Source organism: Ceratotherium simum, chromosome 6 (genome assembly GCF_057802395.1).
Source record: "Ceratotherium simum simum isolate JZ-2026a chromosome 6, ASM5780239v1, whole genome shotgun sequence".
Classification (NCBI taxonomy): Eukaryota; Metazoa; Chordata; class Mammalia; order Perissodactyla; family Rhinocerotidae; genus Ceratotherium; species Ceratotherium simum.
Window position 1 is genome coordinate 2,576,000 of NC_141905.1, and position 19,879 is coordinate 2,595,878.

General features: G+C 37.8%; 1 protein-coding gene across 8 annotated transcripts in view; it reads left to right on the top strand.

The window, feature by feature from the left end:
* NRG3 (neuregulin 3) overlaps window positions 1–19,564 on the top strand; it is a 1,039,619-nt gene extending 1,020,055 nt beyond the window's left edge. For 3 of the 8 annotated variants that reach the window (XM_087431778.1, XM_087431780.1, XM_087431782.1), the window contains 4 exons: window positions 7,089–7,213; window positions 11,585–11,758; window positions 17,126–17,197; window positions 17,441–19,564. In XM_087431778.1, coding sequence (XP_087287904.1) covers window positions 7,089–7,213; window positions 11,585–11,758; window positions 17,126–17,197; window positions 17,441–17,948 — 879 coding nt within the window. In that variant the 3' untranslated portion in view covers window positions 17,949–19,564. The remainder of the gene's footprint in view (window positions 1–7,088; window positions 7,214–11,584; window positions 11,759–17,125; window positions 17,198–17,440) is intronic. The other 5 variants (XM_087431783.1, XM_087431785.1, XM_087431784.1 and 2 more) reach the window with 3 other exon arrangements.
* Window positions 19,565–19,879: the final 315 nt, after the last annotated feature.

The window sequence follows — 19,879 nt, forward strand, 5'->3', positions numbered from 1 at the left end:
TCCATTCATTTCCAACGTTTCTGAGGACAGAAATCCCCCGACCCCCACCTCCTACTGATGGTCTTTCACACATTTGCAATACAGTTACTTTCCCTTCTCAGAGTTTGCGTTTCTGAGATCTCCAGACCTCCTAAATGATACTTATTTTGTTAATAGATTTGTTTAATATGTATAGGACTATTAAGTTTACCTATTTCCCCTTGTGTGAATTTTGGTAATTTGTGTCTTTCAAGAAATTGGCCTATTTCAACTAATTTATCAAATTTGAGGGCATAGAGTTATTCAGTGTTCCTTTGTTAACCTTTTTATGTCCATGGGTGTAGTAATGATGGCCCCTCTTTCACTTCTATTATTGGTAATTTCCTCTCTTTTTTTTTCTGGATTAGCCTGACTAGAAATTTATCAATATTATTGATCATTTCAAAGAATCACCTTTGCTTCTGTTTTCTCTAGTCTTTATCTGTTTTCAATTTTGTTAATTTCTTCTCTAATTTTTATGATTTTCTTCTGCTTGTTTTAGGTTTAAATTACTCTTTTTTTTCCCCTAGTTTCCTAAAGTAGAAATTTAGATTATTGATTTTAGATATTTCTTCTTTTCAAATATGAGAATTTAATGTTGTAAATTTGTCTCTAATCACTGCTTTCGTTGCCTCCCACAAATTTTGATGTTTTATTTTAATTTTCATTTAGTTAAAAATATTTTAATATTTTTCTTTCCATTTTTTCTTTAAACTTTCTGTTAGTTATGAGTATGTTGTTTAATCTCCAAATAGTTTTGGATTTTTCCAACTATCTTTCTGTTATTGATTTCTAGTTTAATTTCAGGTGATCTGAGAATATACTCTGTATGATTTCTTTTTTTTTTAATTTCTTAAAGTGTTTATGTGGCCAAGAATATGATTTATTTTGATGAATGTTCCATGTGAGCTCAAGAAGAATGTGTAGTCTGCTGTTTTGCAAGAGTTACAAATATCAATTAGATCCAGTTGCTTGGGAGTGCTGTTAAGATCAACTATATCTTTAATGATTTTCTGCCTGGTGGATCTGTCAATTGCTAATAGATAGATGTTGAACTCTCTTAGTTTAATAGTGGATTTATCTTTCTCCTTGCATTTCTATCAGTTTTTGCCTTATATATTTTGATGCTCAGTTGTTAGATGTGTATATGTGAAGAACTCTTTTATCTTCTTGGAAAATTGGCCCCTTTATCATTAGGTAAATGATACTTCTTTTATCCTTCTTTATCACTAATATTTTTCCTTGTTCTGAAGTCTGCTTTGTCTGAAATTAATATACCTACTCCAGCTTTTTTTGATCAGTGTTAGCATGATATATCTTTCTCTACTCTGTTACTTTTATCATCCCTGTGTCTTTATATTTAAAGTGGGTTTCTTGTAGACAACATATATTGGGCTTTGTTTTTTCATCCATGCTCACAATCTGTGTATTTTTATTGGTGTATTTAGACCATGAATATTTAAAATGATTATTGATATAATTCAATTACTCTCTGCCATATTTACAACTGTTTTCTATTCTTTGCACTTGTTTTTCCTTTTTTTTGTTCTATTCTCTTTCTTCTCTGGTTTTAATATTTCATATGATTCCATTTTTTCCCCTCTTCCAGCATATCAATTATATTTATTTTTATAATTTTTTTGTGGTTGTCCAAGAATTTTCAATATCCATTTATAGCTAATCTAAGTCCACGTTCAAACAACACTTTACCACTTCATGGTTAGTACAGGTATTTTATAGCAGAATATTCCCACTTCATCTCTCCTGTCCTTTATAAAATTGCTGTCAATCATTTAACTTGTGCATGTACTATACTCATAATACATTATTACTTTGAACAAACATTATTTTTCTATTTGATCTATTAATAATAAGAAAGATAAAATATTTTGATTTACCTTTAGTTATCACTTCTCTGACATTTTTCTTTCTTTATATAGGTCTGAGTTTCTGACCTATAACATTTTTTTTTAGTTTTTATTTTTTTATTGAGGTAACATTGGTTTATAACATACAAATTTCAGGTGTACATCATTATATTTTGACTTCTGTATAGACTACAACATATTCACTATCAAAAATCTAGTTGCTATCAGTTACTGTACAAATGTACCCCGTTACCCCTTTTGCCCTCCCTCCACCCCCCTTCCCCTCTGGCAACCACCAATCTATTATCTATATCCATGTGTTTGTTTGTTGTTGTTGTTTTGTCTTCCACACATAAGTGAAATCATATGGTATTTGACTTTCTCCGTCTGACTTATTTTGCTTAGCATAATACCCTCAAAGTCCATCCATGTTGTTGCAAATGGCAAGATTTCATCAATGGATGAATGGGTAAAGAAGATGTAGTATATATGTACAATGGAGTACTACCCAGCCATGAAAAAGATGAAATCTTGACCTATATCGTTTTGTTTCTCTCTGAAGAGCTTTTAAAATTTCTTGCAAGATAGGTCTACTGCTGATGAATTTCTTTGGTTTTTCTTTATCTGAGAAAGACTTTATTTCTCCTTTATTTTTGGAGGATAATTTCCCTAGAGATACATTTCTAGTTTGGTGTGTGTTTTTTTTCTTTTAACAGTTTAAATGATTCACTTCGCTCTCTTTTTCTTTGCATGATTTCTGATTACAAGTCCACTGTATTTCTTAATTTTTTTCTTCTATAGGCAAAGTTTTTATGTTCTCTGGCTTTTCTTCCCCGGCAATTTATTATTTTGTGTGTTGTTCTTTTCTTTCTCTTATTTTAAAAATATAGTTTGAAAATGATATGCTGTGGTGTAGATTTTTAGCATTTATCATTCATGGTGTTTTGGTGTTCTATGAGCTTCCTGTAACTGTGGTTTGGTGCTTGTCAACAATTTTGGAAAGTTCACAATCATTATTACTTCAAACATTTCTCCTGCTCCAGTGTCTCTTTCTTCTCCTTCTGGTATTCCAATTATGCGTATTTTATACCATTTAAAATTATCTCACAGTTCTTGAATATTATCTTCTCTTTTTGCTTGTCTTATTTTTTTTTTTTTTGCTTTTATTTGTGTATTCATTTTTTGCTTTGTGTTTCATTTCAGGAAGTTTCTGTTGACTTACACTCAAGCTCACTGATTCTTTCCTTGGTTGTATTCAGTCTCTTGATGAGCCTGCCAAGTGCATTCATCATTTCTGCTACAGTGTTTTTGATTTCTAGCATTTGCTTTTGACTATTTCTTAGAGTTTCCATCTCTCTACCTCCAGTACCCATCTGTTCTTTCATGCAGTCTTTTTCCTTTAGAGCCTTTAGCATATTCTAAATTCCCTGTCTGGTCATTCCAACATTTCTGTGGTTTCTGAGTCAGATTCTGGTGCTTCCTTTGTCTCTTCAGACTTCATTTTTTTCCTGTCGTTTAGTATGCCGCATAATTTTTTGTTAAAAGGTGGACATAATATGTTGGGCAATAGTCAGTGAGTTAAATAAACCTTTAGTGTAAGGTTTTATATTAATTTGGCTAGTAGTTGGGTTTTGCTTAATGTTTGCTGCAGCTGTTGATGCCAAGGACTTTCAAATCCTCCAGTGTCTTTTTTTTGGTTTCTATTTGTGTCTTTAGGTTTCCCTAAGAACTCCTTCTCAAATAACGTCTGTGTCTTACAACTTTTCAGCTGTAATCTACCGTTATTATAGTGGAGCCCTGTTGATGTGGTGAGAGGAACTTATCTATGACCTTCTGATTAGGTTTCACTCTTTTAGTGGGCCTGTATTCCTGGGCTGTGACCTTCAGAAGTGTTTCTTTACCTCTTTTCCCCCTTATGTGAGACAAGAAGGCTCCGGGGGGTGGAGTCAGGGAAATGCTCTTCCTGTAGGTGAGATAAGGCTCCAGTAAAGTCTGTTATACTGAAGAGTAGGCAGTTGAAATGGAGAACACTCTGCATGCATTTCAAAATGAATGCTTTTCCCCTTCCCCTGTTAGAGACATGAGATGACTTTTTTTTTTTTTTGGTTCTTTGTTTTAAGAGTCTGGTTTGGTTCCCAGAGGTAAACCTATGAAAGTATGGGGACTCTCCCTAAGACTGTAGCCTTCAGATGGTTATTACTTTTACTCTAATCCACACATAGATTCCAACATCTTATCAAAATTATCACTCCAGTGTTCCTACCAATTTATGGTTCTGGCAGATTCTGCTGTAGGTAAGCTGATCTTGACTATGATTCTCTGTATTCATTCATCTCTCCAGGTTTCAGAGTGGTAGTTTGCCCTTCAACCTCAATTATGTGAAGGATGTAAGAGTAGTCATTGATTTTCAGTTTGTTCAGCTTTTTTCTTATTGTAAGGACAGGAATGGTGACTTCCAAGCTCTTTACTTGTCAGAACTGAAAACTAGAAGCTATCTCTAAATTCATCTTAACCAACATGCATGGCATATTAGTTTTAAGGATTGCCAAATTATTGTTTTTTTTTAGTGTTTCTACATGTCTCAACCAACCCTGGATAGGAATATTAACAATTTAAACTTGAATCTCAGGTGACAGGCAGCTACTGAAATGAAAATGATTCTCATAATGGCTGTGAGAGAAAGGAAAAAGATCCAAAATAATAAATTTTAGAAACAAATTAGTGTTACTGGACCAAAATCCTACAATTGAAAGCAACTGTATAGCAACAATCCAGGAATTTGAAAGAAGAGATTTAGAACACGTCTGTTATAAATACTACGAATAAGCAGAACAAGTAAGAGGTTGATTCTATTCAAAACTTTTACCCGAGATGTTGAACAAGGCCCTCCAGGTCTCAGGACGAAAAGTCTCATTCAAAGCAGAGGTCATCTGAACTAATGACCCAAAAGCTGAATTTTTGGTACACATTGTTGAAAAAAAAATGAATAGATTGCTGACTTTTAATGATTCAGTGATTTCGCTCGAAAATCTGGATGCTCCAGAAACACTTGGCTGACGTTGCCCCTGAAAGCCGTCTGCAGGAGCAGAGCAGAGGCTTACCTCCTCCAGTTTGCATGGATGTCCCCAGATCATCTCCCTGGTTTCTGTAGCTGTGGCTTCCAGTCATCTGAGTTTGTCTTTTGAACCAATTTATTTGACGTTGGAGGGAAAGAAAAAACCAATAGGTCTTTTATAGAACCTGGAAGTCAGATAGAAATTCAGGGTATTGGTTACATTTCAGTAACATGTCCATTCAATTCACTTTTTCCATAGATGGTTTGTAATAAACAACTTAAATTAGCAATAAAGAAGCACCCATGAATATGTTTCCTTTCTTTTTTGGATCTTTGTAATTTTGGGTTGTTGAAAACAACATCTTCCAAATTTTCTCCGTATCTCCTTTTTGTTCCATGTCAATTTACTCCATTTTGCAAGAAGTCTGGCCAGCTTCTCTAAGTCCATTTTGTAGAATTCAGATTCTGATTCAAGGCATAGTCATTACTGCCACTATGTGGTTTACTTTGGAAGTACTTAAAAAGAAAATGGTTAGAGATTTTGAACTTAAGGTTACATAACCTTGACATTTTTCCCTAGTCTCCATAGCCCGTACCCACTGATATACTTTTCCCCAAGGATAACACCTAGTTAATAGTTTATTTTACATTTTTTTTTCCATGTGCATCTTTTTTGGTTGTGTGGGAAAAACACACATATAGACATGCAAAGACGCACACAGAAATGTACATGTATATGTACACGTAAAATCTATGTATGTGTATATGCATACACAAAGAAAAATACATACGTATATACACACATGCATATACCCACTATATATATATATCTGTTTACTGCATTTTCCTTATTTACAGAAATAGATTCATATTATACATACTTTTTTGTACCTTGATTTTATTCTTTTCGGTGGCTGTCCATTTGTGGACATTTCTGTTGTTTCCAATTGTTTCTCTTTTGTGTTTGTTCTCTGTTTTGTTATTAACACTGTAGCATTGACATAATCTGGAGATTACATCATCTTGAACTTTACAGTTGTATTAGTGATGAAAATTCCTAGAAGTGGTATTCTGGGTCAAAAAGTTTGCATATTTAACATTTTGGAACATATTGCCAATTTGTACAACAAGGGAGCACAAACTCTACTTTTCTTGCATCTTTGCCTTTACTAGATATTCTTGAAATTTAATTTTCTCTATTCTGATTTTTATCCCTTTACAATGAATGAAGTTGTACACCTTTTCATATGTATATTGCATATCTGTCTTTATTTTTCTGTGAAATTCTTGTTCATACATTGTATATCAATATCCAGCTTTCAAAATCTCTCCAGTTTGGTTAGCATTCTTAAGATGTCATTTCTCAGAGTTTTCATCTGGAGTTTCTAGAAGAGAAACCTGCTACCCTTTGCTGCCTGTTCCCGTGCCAAGTTTCCGGGCAGCCTTACACTTGACACCTTGCTGGCTGGTTGAGATGCCACGTGGTATGTCCCTTGGGGCTAAGGTTTTCTTCATGTGTCATCTCTGTAGGTTTTCTTTAGGCTTCTGGGCCCTATGAGATACCATAGTGAAAGGTGAAACTTGAGGGTTAATAACCATAAAGAGTGAAATTCTCACAAATTTCTCTTGTTAGACATGATAATTACCCGGGAACAGGCTGAAAGAGGGAAGCAGGAAGATACTCTGAATCAATGTCCTCCATAATTCCGAGAATGTTCTGAAGTTCATTCAATCAGCATTTATTGAATCCCAAATATTAGTAGTTTAGCTAATAATTATTTTATTTTATTTTTTTGTAAAAGGAACATTGAATAAAACATACTTGTGTTTTTTTGGCTGTCAGGCACAATGACAGCCTTGTACCGTGGGTGTAGATTAAAATGAGAAGTCAGATTCAGGATTCTAAAATGAAGAACCATCTTAAATGGACCTTATCGAATCACAGAGAGTTTCAGGGGAAGAGGGGGAGAACACAAGCAGTGTGTGAGAAATGGGATGCAAATGATGTCTCTGTCATTCTCCCGGTCAGGTGCCAGTGGAAAAGTTACTGGCAAGTTTCAGTAACTTCGATACCTAGCTATAGTGTTATAGGCCCTCCTCTCATATGTTGTTCTCCAGCTCAACTCTGTGCATGTGATTTCCCACAGTATTCAAAAGCGGAAAGGCATCCTGTGACTGCATTGGAGAAAATGATGGAGTCAAGTTTTGCCGGCCCCCATTCATTCACAGAGGTCTCTTCTGACAGAGGAAGCCAATCTGTCAAACACCACAGGTACAAGTAGCTAATCACGGTGGGAAAGGGTGCGTTCACACTATGTTTAATGCTGGACAACACATGACAAGGAATGGCAGCATTATTCAAGAGAGACGATTGTTCTTGCTTCTCCTGTAGTTCTCCACGGAGTGGATGCTCAAGCAGTTCACGGCAGGTAAACCAAAGATACCAGCAGGCAGCAATGCTCCTAGAAGAAGCTTAAAGGAACTATTAACAACACCCCTCAAAGCTGCAGACACAGACCAGTGAATGAAACTATTGCATTCTGGAAAACTATTAAAAACATGATTTTTCCTAGCCTGCCTTATCACTGTCTGGAAATTTAATGACTAATTCTTCCCTAGGTAGCTCATGTGACACGCTCCAGGTCTTTCAACATGGTTCTCACACGAAGAAAACTTTCCAGGGGGAGGAAGCCTGGCAAATCTTTTCCTTGGGTCTATAAAGTCTTCTGTTATCAAGAACGGATAATATGGCACTCTTTTACAAGTTGACCATAGAAATTGGCTCTTTTGGGAAGAAAGCCAAAAGTAGTTATCTTATAAATTTCATGACATTCTGAGGCTGAACAAGCTCTTCAGCATCTTCTAGTCACATGCTGAGTTTTATACATAAGGAATCTGGAACTCCAAAAGTTCAGTCTTTGTCCTAAACCAAGTGCCAATGTTTGGGACTAATACTGGAATAGGCATTATGTTTATGTACATCTAAATGTATATCCTCAATCCTTGTGGAAGTTGTCTAAAGATTTCAGCTTCCTTTTCTTAGTGAGAAGTACAGTATTTTAAAATTAAAAAAAATTATGAAAAGATTAAATTTTTTAGAAGGAAAAGGTAAAAAATAACCACTGTTCCCAGCAATGAAAGATAAATGTTGTTAACCCTTGGTTTTCACCAACCATCTAGACAATGTTTTAGAAACCATCATGACAGAAACACGCTTTAGACAAGGAAACTGTCTTCTCCCTCACCTCTCAATGATTCCAAAAAACAGGCTTTTTTTGATGCTGGCCACATTCACTGTGAGGTTTTCAGTCACTCTTGATACTAATCCTCAGTACTAGATGATGATTTTTATTCTCATTTTACATGAGTAGAGACTGAGATATTAAGGGCTTGCTAAGTTTTTAAAAAAAGGGTTTAAATATTTTCAACTCAGGATTGAAATATGTTAGGCTATTGGATAATTGCTTTAGTTATTAACTACAAGTTTTGGTTTATATCAATTGAGACATTTACATATATTTCCCTGTGAAAGGAGCATTTTAGTTCACTAGACCTGATGGAAGTTCTTTAATTAGGGAAATAAGCCCAAAATTACCAGCCTTTTAGAAGATGGATATTTTCTCCATAACAGTATTTTCCCCTGCTGATTATAACACGTATGAAAGTGGTATTCCGTCCAGTCAAGTGAAATAATTAAGTATAATATTATTCTAGTACCATATTATGCCATAAATGTTTTGAAGTTGAGAAAAAAGAATTATAGCTTCTAACGCATTTGAGCTGCAAATACCCTACCCCTGCTCCATGTTGATGCTTGCCCTCCTGAACCTCTAAGAGTCACCCGCAGATTAAATAAGGATGTCTGTAAGAGACCTTTCTTTTTGTTTGGTTCAATGACATTGCAGTATTTGTTCGCGTACCTTGTGTCCTGATAGATAGGCAAGGGTTGATTTATAAAGTGCTTTTAGAACTTTGTAAATTATAGTTTAATATATCATAGCTTTTGTTTTGTAAAACACGCAGTAGACATAAGCGTTTTCGTGATTGATAGCCTGGTCACTGATTTATATAGCCTGCACACTGCTCCATAACTTCCTGAATGCCACTGAGTTAGAAGCTTGAATAGTTGATTGATCAATAGGTGTAGAAGGGTTTTTTAAGACGGGTCACTAGTTCATACCAGTAGACTTTGCTGTTGTGACAGTTTGGCTAGCTATGAATAATTAATTTCTTTTTGTGCACTGCAAATATGACTCATTTGGATAACTCATTTATGAAACAAAGCTGTTAATTCAAAGTCATTATTTCTCAAGTTTAGTCCAAAAAAAAATTTCTTCCCTTTTAAAGAAGATATCTTTTATGTCATATCATTCTTATTGCATTATGTTTTGGCAATATAATTCATTTCTAGACAACAGACATGTAGGTTTTTCACAGTGAAGTAAGACCACGGTTTTCAGTAATTAGTAGGAGCTTTTGAGTTGTCAGTTGTGGCAGAGGAATCAGGGAAGTCATCTTGTGGAGCACCTGCCACGTGCTGGCTCCATGCTAGACACTTCTTGTACTTTGTCTCTTTTAACCCCCATAGCCATCCTATGAAAACACTTACACATGATGCTAAGACCTTTCTTTTGCACCTCCTCCTCCCTAGTCATTCCCTTTCTCTGCCTTCCCTGTGCACTAAGAGGGCAGCAGCCTCCCTTGTCCTCTAGCTTCTGTTGGTCCAATGAGAGGCGCCCGCAAGAGCTGGAAGGGCGGGGGAGAGTGAGGTCCTGGCACTTCTGCCCGCTCTCCACTTGCTTGGTTGCCTCAGCCATGTCCCTCCTCCTGGGGCCACAGCAACTGTCAGGTCGTCCTCTCCTTACAACCCCTTTCTCTCTCCATTCTGGTAACTGCTCCCTCCCTTTTCCCTTCAGTTACAGGAGTAGTAACAGCTTCCCCTGTTACTAGCCCTGATGTACAGTAGCATCCTGTGGTGCTCTTTTTTTTCCTCAAACACCGAACACACTTTTATATATAGCAAAATCTCCCCAAATGACCCAATTTAGAGTGCTATCTCTTTCCCTCCAGGACTCTGACTAGTACAAGTACTTCCCCCAGTTTCACACTGCTAGTAATGTACAGACCCGAGATGCACACCCAGATGCTACTAACTCTAGCACCCAAGCCTGAGTACTCCACAGGTTCCATAATTGCCACTGGTTGCTATAGATAGAAGCTGGAAGGAAGGGAAACACATGAGCTGTTACAGACCTCCTTAAAATTGGTGATTTAGTGACCTAATTAGAGGTCCTTTGTTCTTAGGCATTTTGAGACTCAATATACAAGAAATATCATGATGAAGAATGAAGGTGTAATAATATTGCCAGGTATAATCTGGTGTTTGAACAAACTTAGGAAGTTAATGTTGCCTTGAGGGATATGAAATTTGATCAGTTACATTACCCAAACTGGGAAAGTGGCTCCTAACATTCAAATGTCAGCTTCTCAAACTCTGGCCTTAAATAATATTTGAGAAGTTTTATATTTATTAAGTAGAAATAACAGTAACGCTAGTGGGAGAAGAGTTACAGAACTCCAAATAGTATAGTGATATGGGTAAAACTCCTTTGGGGGACTGGTCCCTTTAGAACTTGATGGGTTTATTGAAATTTTGAAAATTTTTTTTCATCTTTCTCTGTATGGTTTTACTGATATTTTCAGAGTTAAATGAGAATGCAGCACAAAATTCTAAGTTCACGTATTATCTGAACACTGCAGAATCAGTTTGACCACATAAACTGACAGCTCGTGGGATGTCTACACAGGAACAAAGTCCCACCATGTCGCGTGGTGGTAGAGTGGATTCAGTGGGTGGAGGTGGGAATGGACATGGAATAGGTAATGAGTTAAATTAGCAATTGATCTTTATAAAGAGTCTGTTCTTTTGTTCAACATGATTTATGTAGGGATCTCACCGAATGCATATTTTGTTTATGTCTTTTGCCCTTTGATGGAACCTAAAAATCATCTGGTTATTTGGGTATTTGGTTGCATGAGTCAAAATGAAGTATATAATCTAATGTTTATTAAAGCAAACTCCAAAGAAAAATAATTTAGTTTCTCAAGACTGACAAAAATTTGGGGTAGTGAACTGGGAATTTAAGACATATGTTAAGGAGAGAGTGCCAATTAAAATAAAGTTTGTTTATTCTACCACTAACACAAGTGAAATTTTCCCCATAAATCCCTTCAGGGCTTCCTGTGTTTAGTTCTTCTCAGTGTCTAATAACAAAGCCATTTTATTTTTATTAGAGACACCTATACTATAGCTTGGATAATGAGAGTGAATGGGGATCAGGACCTTGAGAATTCCCTAAGCCCACCTCTTATCTTTGTCTGGAAAGATGCAATTATTTTGGTCCATTGTGCTTCAAACTGGAAAGCCAGAAACACAGGGACTTCTCTTTGTCTCTGTCTCTGCAAGGGTAAAATGGATTTGGCAACTTCTGATCCCCTCCTAACAGATATACTACAGTCGTGGATGGAGCCTGGCCTAGAAGTTTGAGGATCGGGGTGCAAATAAAGCGTTTGAAAAATCCTAGCAGCCACCTGTGAGGTCGTCGCTATGATCAATTTGTTTGTTGGTTTTCTTTCACTCCAGCAGGAGTCTCTCCTCTTGCTGCAGCCCAGGGCAAAGGGGTGGTATGCTCCATAGGAATGCCTTCAGAAGGACACCCCCCTCGCCCCGAAGTAGGCTGGGCGGAATTGTGGGACCAGCATATCAGCAACTTGAGGAATCAAGGATCCCAGACCAGGACACAATACCTTGCCAACGGTATGTCTTAAAAACAATGGAATTTAGGGAGGTGTCATTACTGCTATAGCTTTAAATTGAGTTATTATGTTCCTTGGGATTTTATTTACTGATTTCGTCATTAATTGGCTATTTATGCTTACTCCCATCTTTGTTCCACACAGGTAAACTAACTCAAAAGAATAGGTGCAATGGAAATAGATATTAGGGAACTGGTAGAAGGAAAAGAAATATAACACTAAGAAGAAAATATGTATATAGATATCTAGGTACTGTGTTATGATATAGTTGCTAAAACAACTGAGAATTTGTATGATTAAAAAAATAGAGATTTCCTAGGAAGATTAAGTGTTCCTTTATCCTTAGGTTTGGAAAAAATTACTTAATTGTGGACAATACCCTAGACAGTAACTTGTGACATACATATAGTATTTGCTTCCATCGAGCATTCTTGGGTGTGTCAAGGTCAGTGTTGACAGCACGTTGTCCAAGTACAACTTACTGACGTCAGATCTCTAATTTCATTCATGGCGCAGGGATGGAAAGATGGACTTTGGACACCATAGCTGCTGCTCACCTTGCAGTGCAAAAGGCGTCCTTTCCTCTGAGTGGACAGATCCTCACAGGGCTCATGGCGTGTTGTGTGGAGTGTAGGATGCGTTTTAGCCACCGTTCATCTAACTGGCATACACTACTCAAACATGGCAGCCCTTACTTAAACTGACTGCTTAAATTGAAACTGACTTAAATTGAAATCTCATCTCTGCCCCTTACTACTTGTGTAACTTTGAGAAAGTGTTATCATCTGAGCTTAAGTTTTCTCATCTATAAATTGAACAAAATAATACCAGCCTTCTGGAGGGTTGTTGGGCCAATTTAAAAAAATATTATGTGTGCAAAGAGTTTGTACCTGACACATAGTAAGCAGAAAAGTAGCACTGGTATTTATTGTCACAGAAACTGTTATAGTATTGTCATTGATTTCAAGAGCAGCACACTCAGAGTTTACTCCAGAAATTTCAGGAATCCGTTCCCTCTCTCAACCCAGCCATGCTCTAAATGCATCTAGTTTTTTTTCTCTCTGGATGAGCCAGGCCAGATTTCTATGCTGCTTTGGCCTGGGTGATTTTTCCACACTGTCTTTATCAAGCTGAAGGCCAAAGCAGGTGGGAGGTCCATCACAGACCTTTTTCTTTTCTTCTGGGCAAGATATATGCACGCAGCAGTGCCCCGTCTAATAAAGCTCAGCAACAATTTCTTAAGGAAGACCAGAAGGATAGAAAATAAATAGCCCATGGCTGGGTTTTGTAATTTGGAAGCAATTCCAAGTGGACTGTAAAATGTTTTTGGTACAGATCTGGGGTGACATTTGCAATTTCAACATAACAGCCAAGTTGTCCAAAATGTATAATGCAAGTCAAGAAGCATTTTGTATTTCTCTTTTCCTTATATCTGGAAAAGGGGCTTGCGTTTAGCCTATAATTATAATTAATCATGTTTCAGAATTACTTTTCTTCTTAAATCACTAATAATGTCTGTTACTTAGGAGTATATATATATATTTTTCCCCCCTGGGGTGAATGTTAGAGTGAGAAAGAGTGAGGTGAAACCAAGCTCAGGGATTCTGTGAGTGGAGAGAGAGCCCAGCCCATGCTATCTTTCTTTCTGTTGGGCACTGGTATGGCTGTCATTCTATGTGTGCCAGGTATAAGGATGCGCAGAGCCTGTGCCAGGCACAGTCTTGAACCACACAGAGATCTACAGGGGCTCCGAGGTTCCCGTTGCACGTTCGGGTACTGCTTTGTCTTTTACCTCCTGGAAAACTTGCACTTATTGTCTGCATGGTGGTGGCTTTATTTTGATTCAAGCATTATTGGGTCTGGAATACTCTCTCCAGCTGGCTGGCCGTGTATTTTCCCGTGTGTGATATGCACCCGACGTTGATAAATGACGACTCTAAGTATAAGTCACTGTGTGCTCAGCACAATGAATCTCAAGGAGCAATCTCATTCTCAGTTCTTGAAAACAGCCATTTTCCACTCCTGGGGGACTGACCGTCTCTTCCGACTGGAAATGGGATTGGTAATAGAATTTCGCAGCTAAAGGCTCTCCTCAAATCTGGCCCTAGCCTGGAGGGAGAGTGAATGAGTTTGCAAGAGCCATCAGCCATCTGCTGCTTGTTTATCGAGCCTGTGGGTGCTGTCTGCTAGTTAGGCTCCCAGTGTATGTGATTTCTCTCCTTTGCGTTGACTTCAGCCCTGCTTGAACCCAGCACCTATCTTAGTGAAGCCTGAGGAAGGAGTGAGGTGGAGAGGAGATTCTTCAGGAGCCTTCCCTTATCGGTGGATCATGGATAATCATGGCAATGGCTTGGAGAGCTGTGAACTGAGTTATGTCAGGCAAATCACACTAATGTATTCATATGCTAGACAGAAAGAAATGGAATCACCAGTTAGACTGCCACCTGCAAAGTAGAAGGGATCCAGAATATACCGATTATCTATCTCACTTAACTAGCAGCTTTACAAACTTAACGCCAGTTATTCCTTGGGAATTTTACAGATGAACACAGTAAGGATAGCAGAATTTAAATGGCTAGCCCAAGGTGGAATAGCCCATGTGAAAGAACTGAGATCTGGCCTTTCTGACTAAATAAACCACTAAACCAGGAAAGGAATGTGAAGAAAATCACATTCATGGATGATGATGTGTAAATGGAATCTCTAATTGTATGGCTCTAGAGGGAAAAGTGAATTCCTTCAATTTAGTCAGTTCGTTCTAATACCATATACACCAGGAACTGGGTCTTGGAGTCCCCTGGGGAAACAGAAATTCCTCGGCCTGGCCCCTGAATTACCGGGAATCAAACCAAGTGACTGTTGGAATTTTTCTTCTTTAAAAGGGTGCTTTGACTCACATAGTTACAGACAAAATGCACCTGTGATTTCTTGGTTGAGGGGTTAGAGGAAGGGCAGTCCAAACTGGTATTTACAGTCACTGAATGACAAGCTCATGGATCAAACTTGAAAGAGTCATTGACTCTCAAGGGATACAGAATTCTAAGTGTTTTCTAATCTAGAATCATATCTAGAAAATTGACTCTCACTTAAACTTCTGGAGAGTAGTATTCACCTTCTACTCAAATGCCAGTGCTAGGACACTCACAGCAACTCTAGCAAGGAAGTGAGGACTCCCAGTGCGCCTCTGGTGGAATAGTGCAGGGGTATTACTTCAGTCAGTCCTCAGAGCAATCCCCCTGGGTCAGTACTACTACGTGATTGTTTTCATTGATGAGAAAATTACACTGAGGCTGCTATTTGTGTAAGATTCCAGAGCATGTAATAGTGTTATGACTTGAAATCATGTCTGATCCAAAACAAAATCACATTTTCAGAGAGTTCTAATTGTTTAAGGGGCATCTTCATGTTATGGTGGCATTTTAGATTTCAGTTTTTGCCAGCCGTGTGTCCCATACCTGGCCTGTGAGGTGACCCATAAGTCACTGCAATTCCTCTTTCTTGTCTAACTCCTTATTTCAGCACTTCGCCGTATTGGACTGCTCCAAGTTTGGCTTACATTGTCTTTGATTACTTCTTAGTCATGCTACATTGTTGACTTGTTAAGGCTACAATTGACTAAATCTTCTAAGATATTTATGTCTTTATCCAACATTTTTACAAATAATGTTTAGATCCAGGTATAAGAATTTGTACCTATTACCGTCACATTTCAACCTATTAGATTCTACCCACTGATATACCCTGATGATATCTATGTGAAATACAATTTTATCCTAATTATATTTCTTGGCTCTATGTCATTGGTGAATCTGATAACAGGCATTCTATATCTTCAAACGTATTAATGGTGTTAACTGGATGGTACTAAGGTCAGAACACAAAAGCCTGAAATTTGTCCCCTTTCTTCTTGTTGAGATTGATTCATTGATTAGAACCTTTAGGCTCATATTTTCAATCATATAACTGGAGTAAGATGAGAAGGAGTAAGATCCCCCAGGAAATTTTCTTGTATGTGGCTTTACAGTTTGCACAGGTAAAGATTATACATTCCAAAAAAAGATGATCTGGTGCATCTTGGGATGCCCAGTCATCTCTGGCTTTGATAGCAACAATTCAAATAAGACAAACTTGGGTTCCTCTGCTGCTTACTAAAGGTATAATTTGGGGCAATTCATTTGAGTACCCCTTAGTCTCTTTATTCATCCATTACATGGTAATAATAATAAATAAACCACACAGTTTATAAAAACATTCAGTGAGGTAATTAGAGGTGAACGTGCTTTTCAAAAGCACTATGCAAGTATTAGCTCTTGTTATTATGTTTGAGATGGATATTAACTGGGATATAAAGGGAGTGTTTACCTTGAAGATCTGTTCAGGTATTCATGCATGCATTCCATCAAGATTTATTGATTGCCAACTCTGTGCTATGCACAGTAAGAGAGGATGGGACTACAATGACCCCTAAATTTGTTCCCGGTCTTCTACCACTGTCTGGTGGAAAGACAGACCTCTAAATTTCTCCCATCATGTCCTTTTGATAAAGACTTCTGTTTAGTATCCAACACACTTTGTTGCAATTATTCTTTCCATGTATAAACATGATTTTTATTTACATTATAATGTAAAACAAGGGGAATGAGATTTGTTATACGGAGGGTGGTTATGTTTAGATTATGCTTAAATTATAGTGTTTAATTTAACATTTAAATTAAGGACAAATAACTGAGGAATAGAATAAAGACTACTGTTCAGGTGCCCAAACCACATTTCTGTGACTCTATGATATACCTGCCCCACTTTCTGGCACTGGAAAGTTCAGAGCACTAGAAAGTTCACTAGCTCTGAACATGCAAGGAGGCTAGCCAGATTCTGGCATATTCAAATGACTTGGAATGGCACATTGGCATTCTTGACAAGCTATAGCTGTGTGTCAATGAACTAGCGTACTTGGCTCCAAAGACCATGTGAGAAATGTGCTAGATTGGTGGAGGCCCTATGGAACTCACTTCATGGTCCTCCCTGGGCAGACAGAGAAGTTGTGTGCCTCCTATCCCCGTTGTCAGGCTCAGCAATCTGGCAGTGAGGCAGTTCCTTCAGAGCAGAGTGCCAATGGACATTGGATTTGGTTCCCCTAAAGTCCGTGTGAAGCAGAAAAACTCAAAGACTGTAGTACCTTGATGCTTTCTATCGGGCTTCATGATTGATTGCCTCCAACTAGGGTGGCCACAGTGAGTGTACTGGACTAAACCAGGGCTGAGAGGGTGGTCAGGTTCATGGAGTGGAGTAATGGCTCTATGGGTTTCCTGTTTGTCACTATGGAAAGGCCACACTTACCTGCTCAATCCCCATTTACTTTGTATTCTAGGATAGAGGTCAGGAAGACTATATCCCACCTGCCTATACAGCTGTGGTGTGTTGAAAGCTCCCTGGACTTAAAGTAAGAAGATCTGGGTTCGAGTCTCAGTCTGTCACTTATTTTTTGTGTGACCTTGGGCAAGTCACTTCACCTATCTGAGCTTTAGTTTACTTCTCTGTTTAACTGGGAACGTATTATCCGTCTCATGGGGTTGCTGTGAGAATTCAGTGAGATGGTGCATGTGGAAAGTGCTTTGGTGACTGAATATTGCTCTAAAGAAGATTGGCAGAAAGCAGAATATGTAACACTTTGTTTCTTTTTCAGGTATTCATCCAACGGTTTAAAAACCGAACAAAACGCATCAATAAATATGCAACTGCCTTCAAGAGAGACAAACTCCTATTTTAATAGCTTGGATCAAAAAGACCTGATGGGATATCCATCCAACAGGGCCAGTTCCGTGCCCATCATCCCTTCAGTGGGCCTGGAGGAAACCTGCATGCAAATGCCAGGGATTTCTGAAGTCAAAAGCATCAAATGGTGCAAAAACTCTTACTCTGCTGATATCGTCAATGTGAGTATTCCAGTCAGCGATTGTCTCGTAGCAGAACAACAAGAAGTGAAAATATTGCTAGAAACTGTCCAGGAGCAGATCCGAATTCTGACTGATGCCAGGAGGTCAGAAGACTACGAACTGGCCAGCGTAGAAACCGAGGACAGCGCAAGTGAAAACACAGCCTTTCTCCCCCTGAGTCCCGTGGCCAAATCAGAACGAGAGGCACAATTTGTCTTAAGAAATGAAATACAAAGAGACTCTGCATTGACCAAGTGACTTGAGTTGTAGGAATCTGTGCATTCTATGCTTTGCTCAACAGGAAAGAGAGGAAATGAAATACAAATTATTTATATGCATTAATTTAAGAGCATCTACTTAGAAGAAACCAAATAGTCTATCGCCCTCATATCATAGTGTTTTTTAACAAAATATTTTTTTAAAGGGAAAGAAACATTTCAGGAGTGATAAAGCTTACAACTAAAGCTTTTGGGTAGGATTCTGAATACAATTTCAGTTAGTCCCAACGCCGTCGTCCTTGGCTCTTAGATGTGGGCGATTCAGACCCTCACCCCCACAGTGCCAGTGTCTTCTTAAAAAAGCACTGGCAGTTACCTGCTTTCAGAGACGAGCTGTATCCTGAGGGCAGACGTGCCAATGAGCAGATGGCCCTTGCCATTTGGCTTGCCAGTCCCAACCCCTAAATTTCTATTCACTCGACAGCCTCATCACAGGTTATGTCATGTCAACAAATGTAGTGTTTTCTATTTAATTTTTGAAGAATGGCACAAAGACTCTGGAAGGAGAAGGACAGGAGATAGAGGGAGTCAGCGGGGGCAATCTTAGCTACTCTTATGTGCCAGCTTCCTCTGAAATTTGAAGGCACAGAATCTCAGAGGGAGATATGAAATTATTATAGAAAAAAAGACAAAAATGTCACAATGTTGGGTCACTAAAATCATGCTAATAGAAATGTTTTTCTTTGAGATCATTTAGGGGCTCTGAGGAGCATTTCTCAGTGTGTGTGTGCCTGTGTGTGTGCGAGCGTGTGTGTGTGTGTGTGTGGGCTTGCTCAATGGAGCACTGGTATGCTGTATGCACATGTGTTCATTGTGCATTTGTGTGTGCATGTGTGTGCGTATTAAGCTTGCTAAAATTTGTTCTGAAACATCAGGGAATCTAACATTCAGAAAAAAAATTTCCCTCTTAGATCTGTTCACTTAAAATTTTTCCATTAAGTATAACGTTCAGTTAGTAAGTTTTTAAATCAAGGTCACTTGCATGGTGGGGTCCTATAAACCTCTTGACAATGTCTAGACCATTTTCTGATGTGAATATTTTTGAGAGGAACAACTATTGGCTCATTACGATATAAGTATCACAAGGCGAGTTGAGGATGTGTGTTTATTTTGAATCATGCGTATTTAAATTATTAACACAAGCCAATGATCAAATTGACAGTTACCCTTTGCTTTCTCATCCTTATTACTATTTATTTTGTAGCAAGTCTACTATGGGTGGACCCAGACATTGGCTTCTGTGGTTAATATGGAAAGAATAAATTGTTGCAATCACAAACTCAGACCATTCAGTTCACAGGAAGCCCCCAAAAGAATAGTAAATTGTGTTGTATGTTCATTTGGAATAAAGCAATATTTTTACCACTGCTAAGGTGAACTGAAACTTCTCCTGAAGATTTGTCTGTTTTATTTACCCTAACTTTCATGGGGCATTCAAGGAAATTAGTGTTCACATAACCAGTCTTTTTCCAATTATTGGTGGTGTTGAGTTGTTATGTTTACACTGTTTTAAATAAAAAGGCACAGTATTTGAAAGTACGTAAAAGATTTCTTTTACTGCAGTTTGGGAAAACCTTGGTTAAAATTTCCTTGTGAAAGATTCATGTTCTATTGAAAGGGAATGTAACTATATTTGAATCAAATATTGAATATATAAAATTCTTATTGGAGGTTAAGTTGCTTCTGTTGAAAATACATTGCAAATTGCTCTTTGAGAACATTCTTTAATAATAGACATAATGCCATACAGGGAAAAGGAAGAACATGTGGAAATTCAAGGTTTCAAATGTTGAAAACACTTTGGTAGAAATGTGTTTTATATTTAACAAAAGGTTTGTGGTATTCATTAGTTGTCCCATTGTGGTTTCATGGTTTTGAATATAGCGGTAATATTTTAGACTCTTAAAAGAT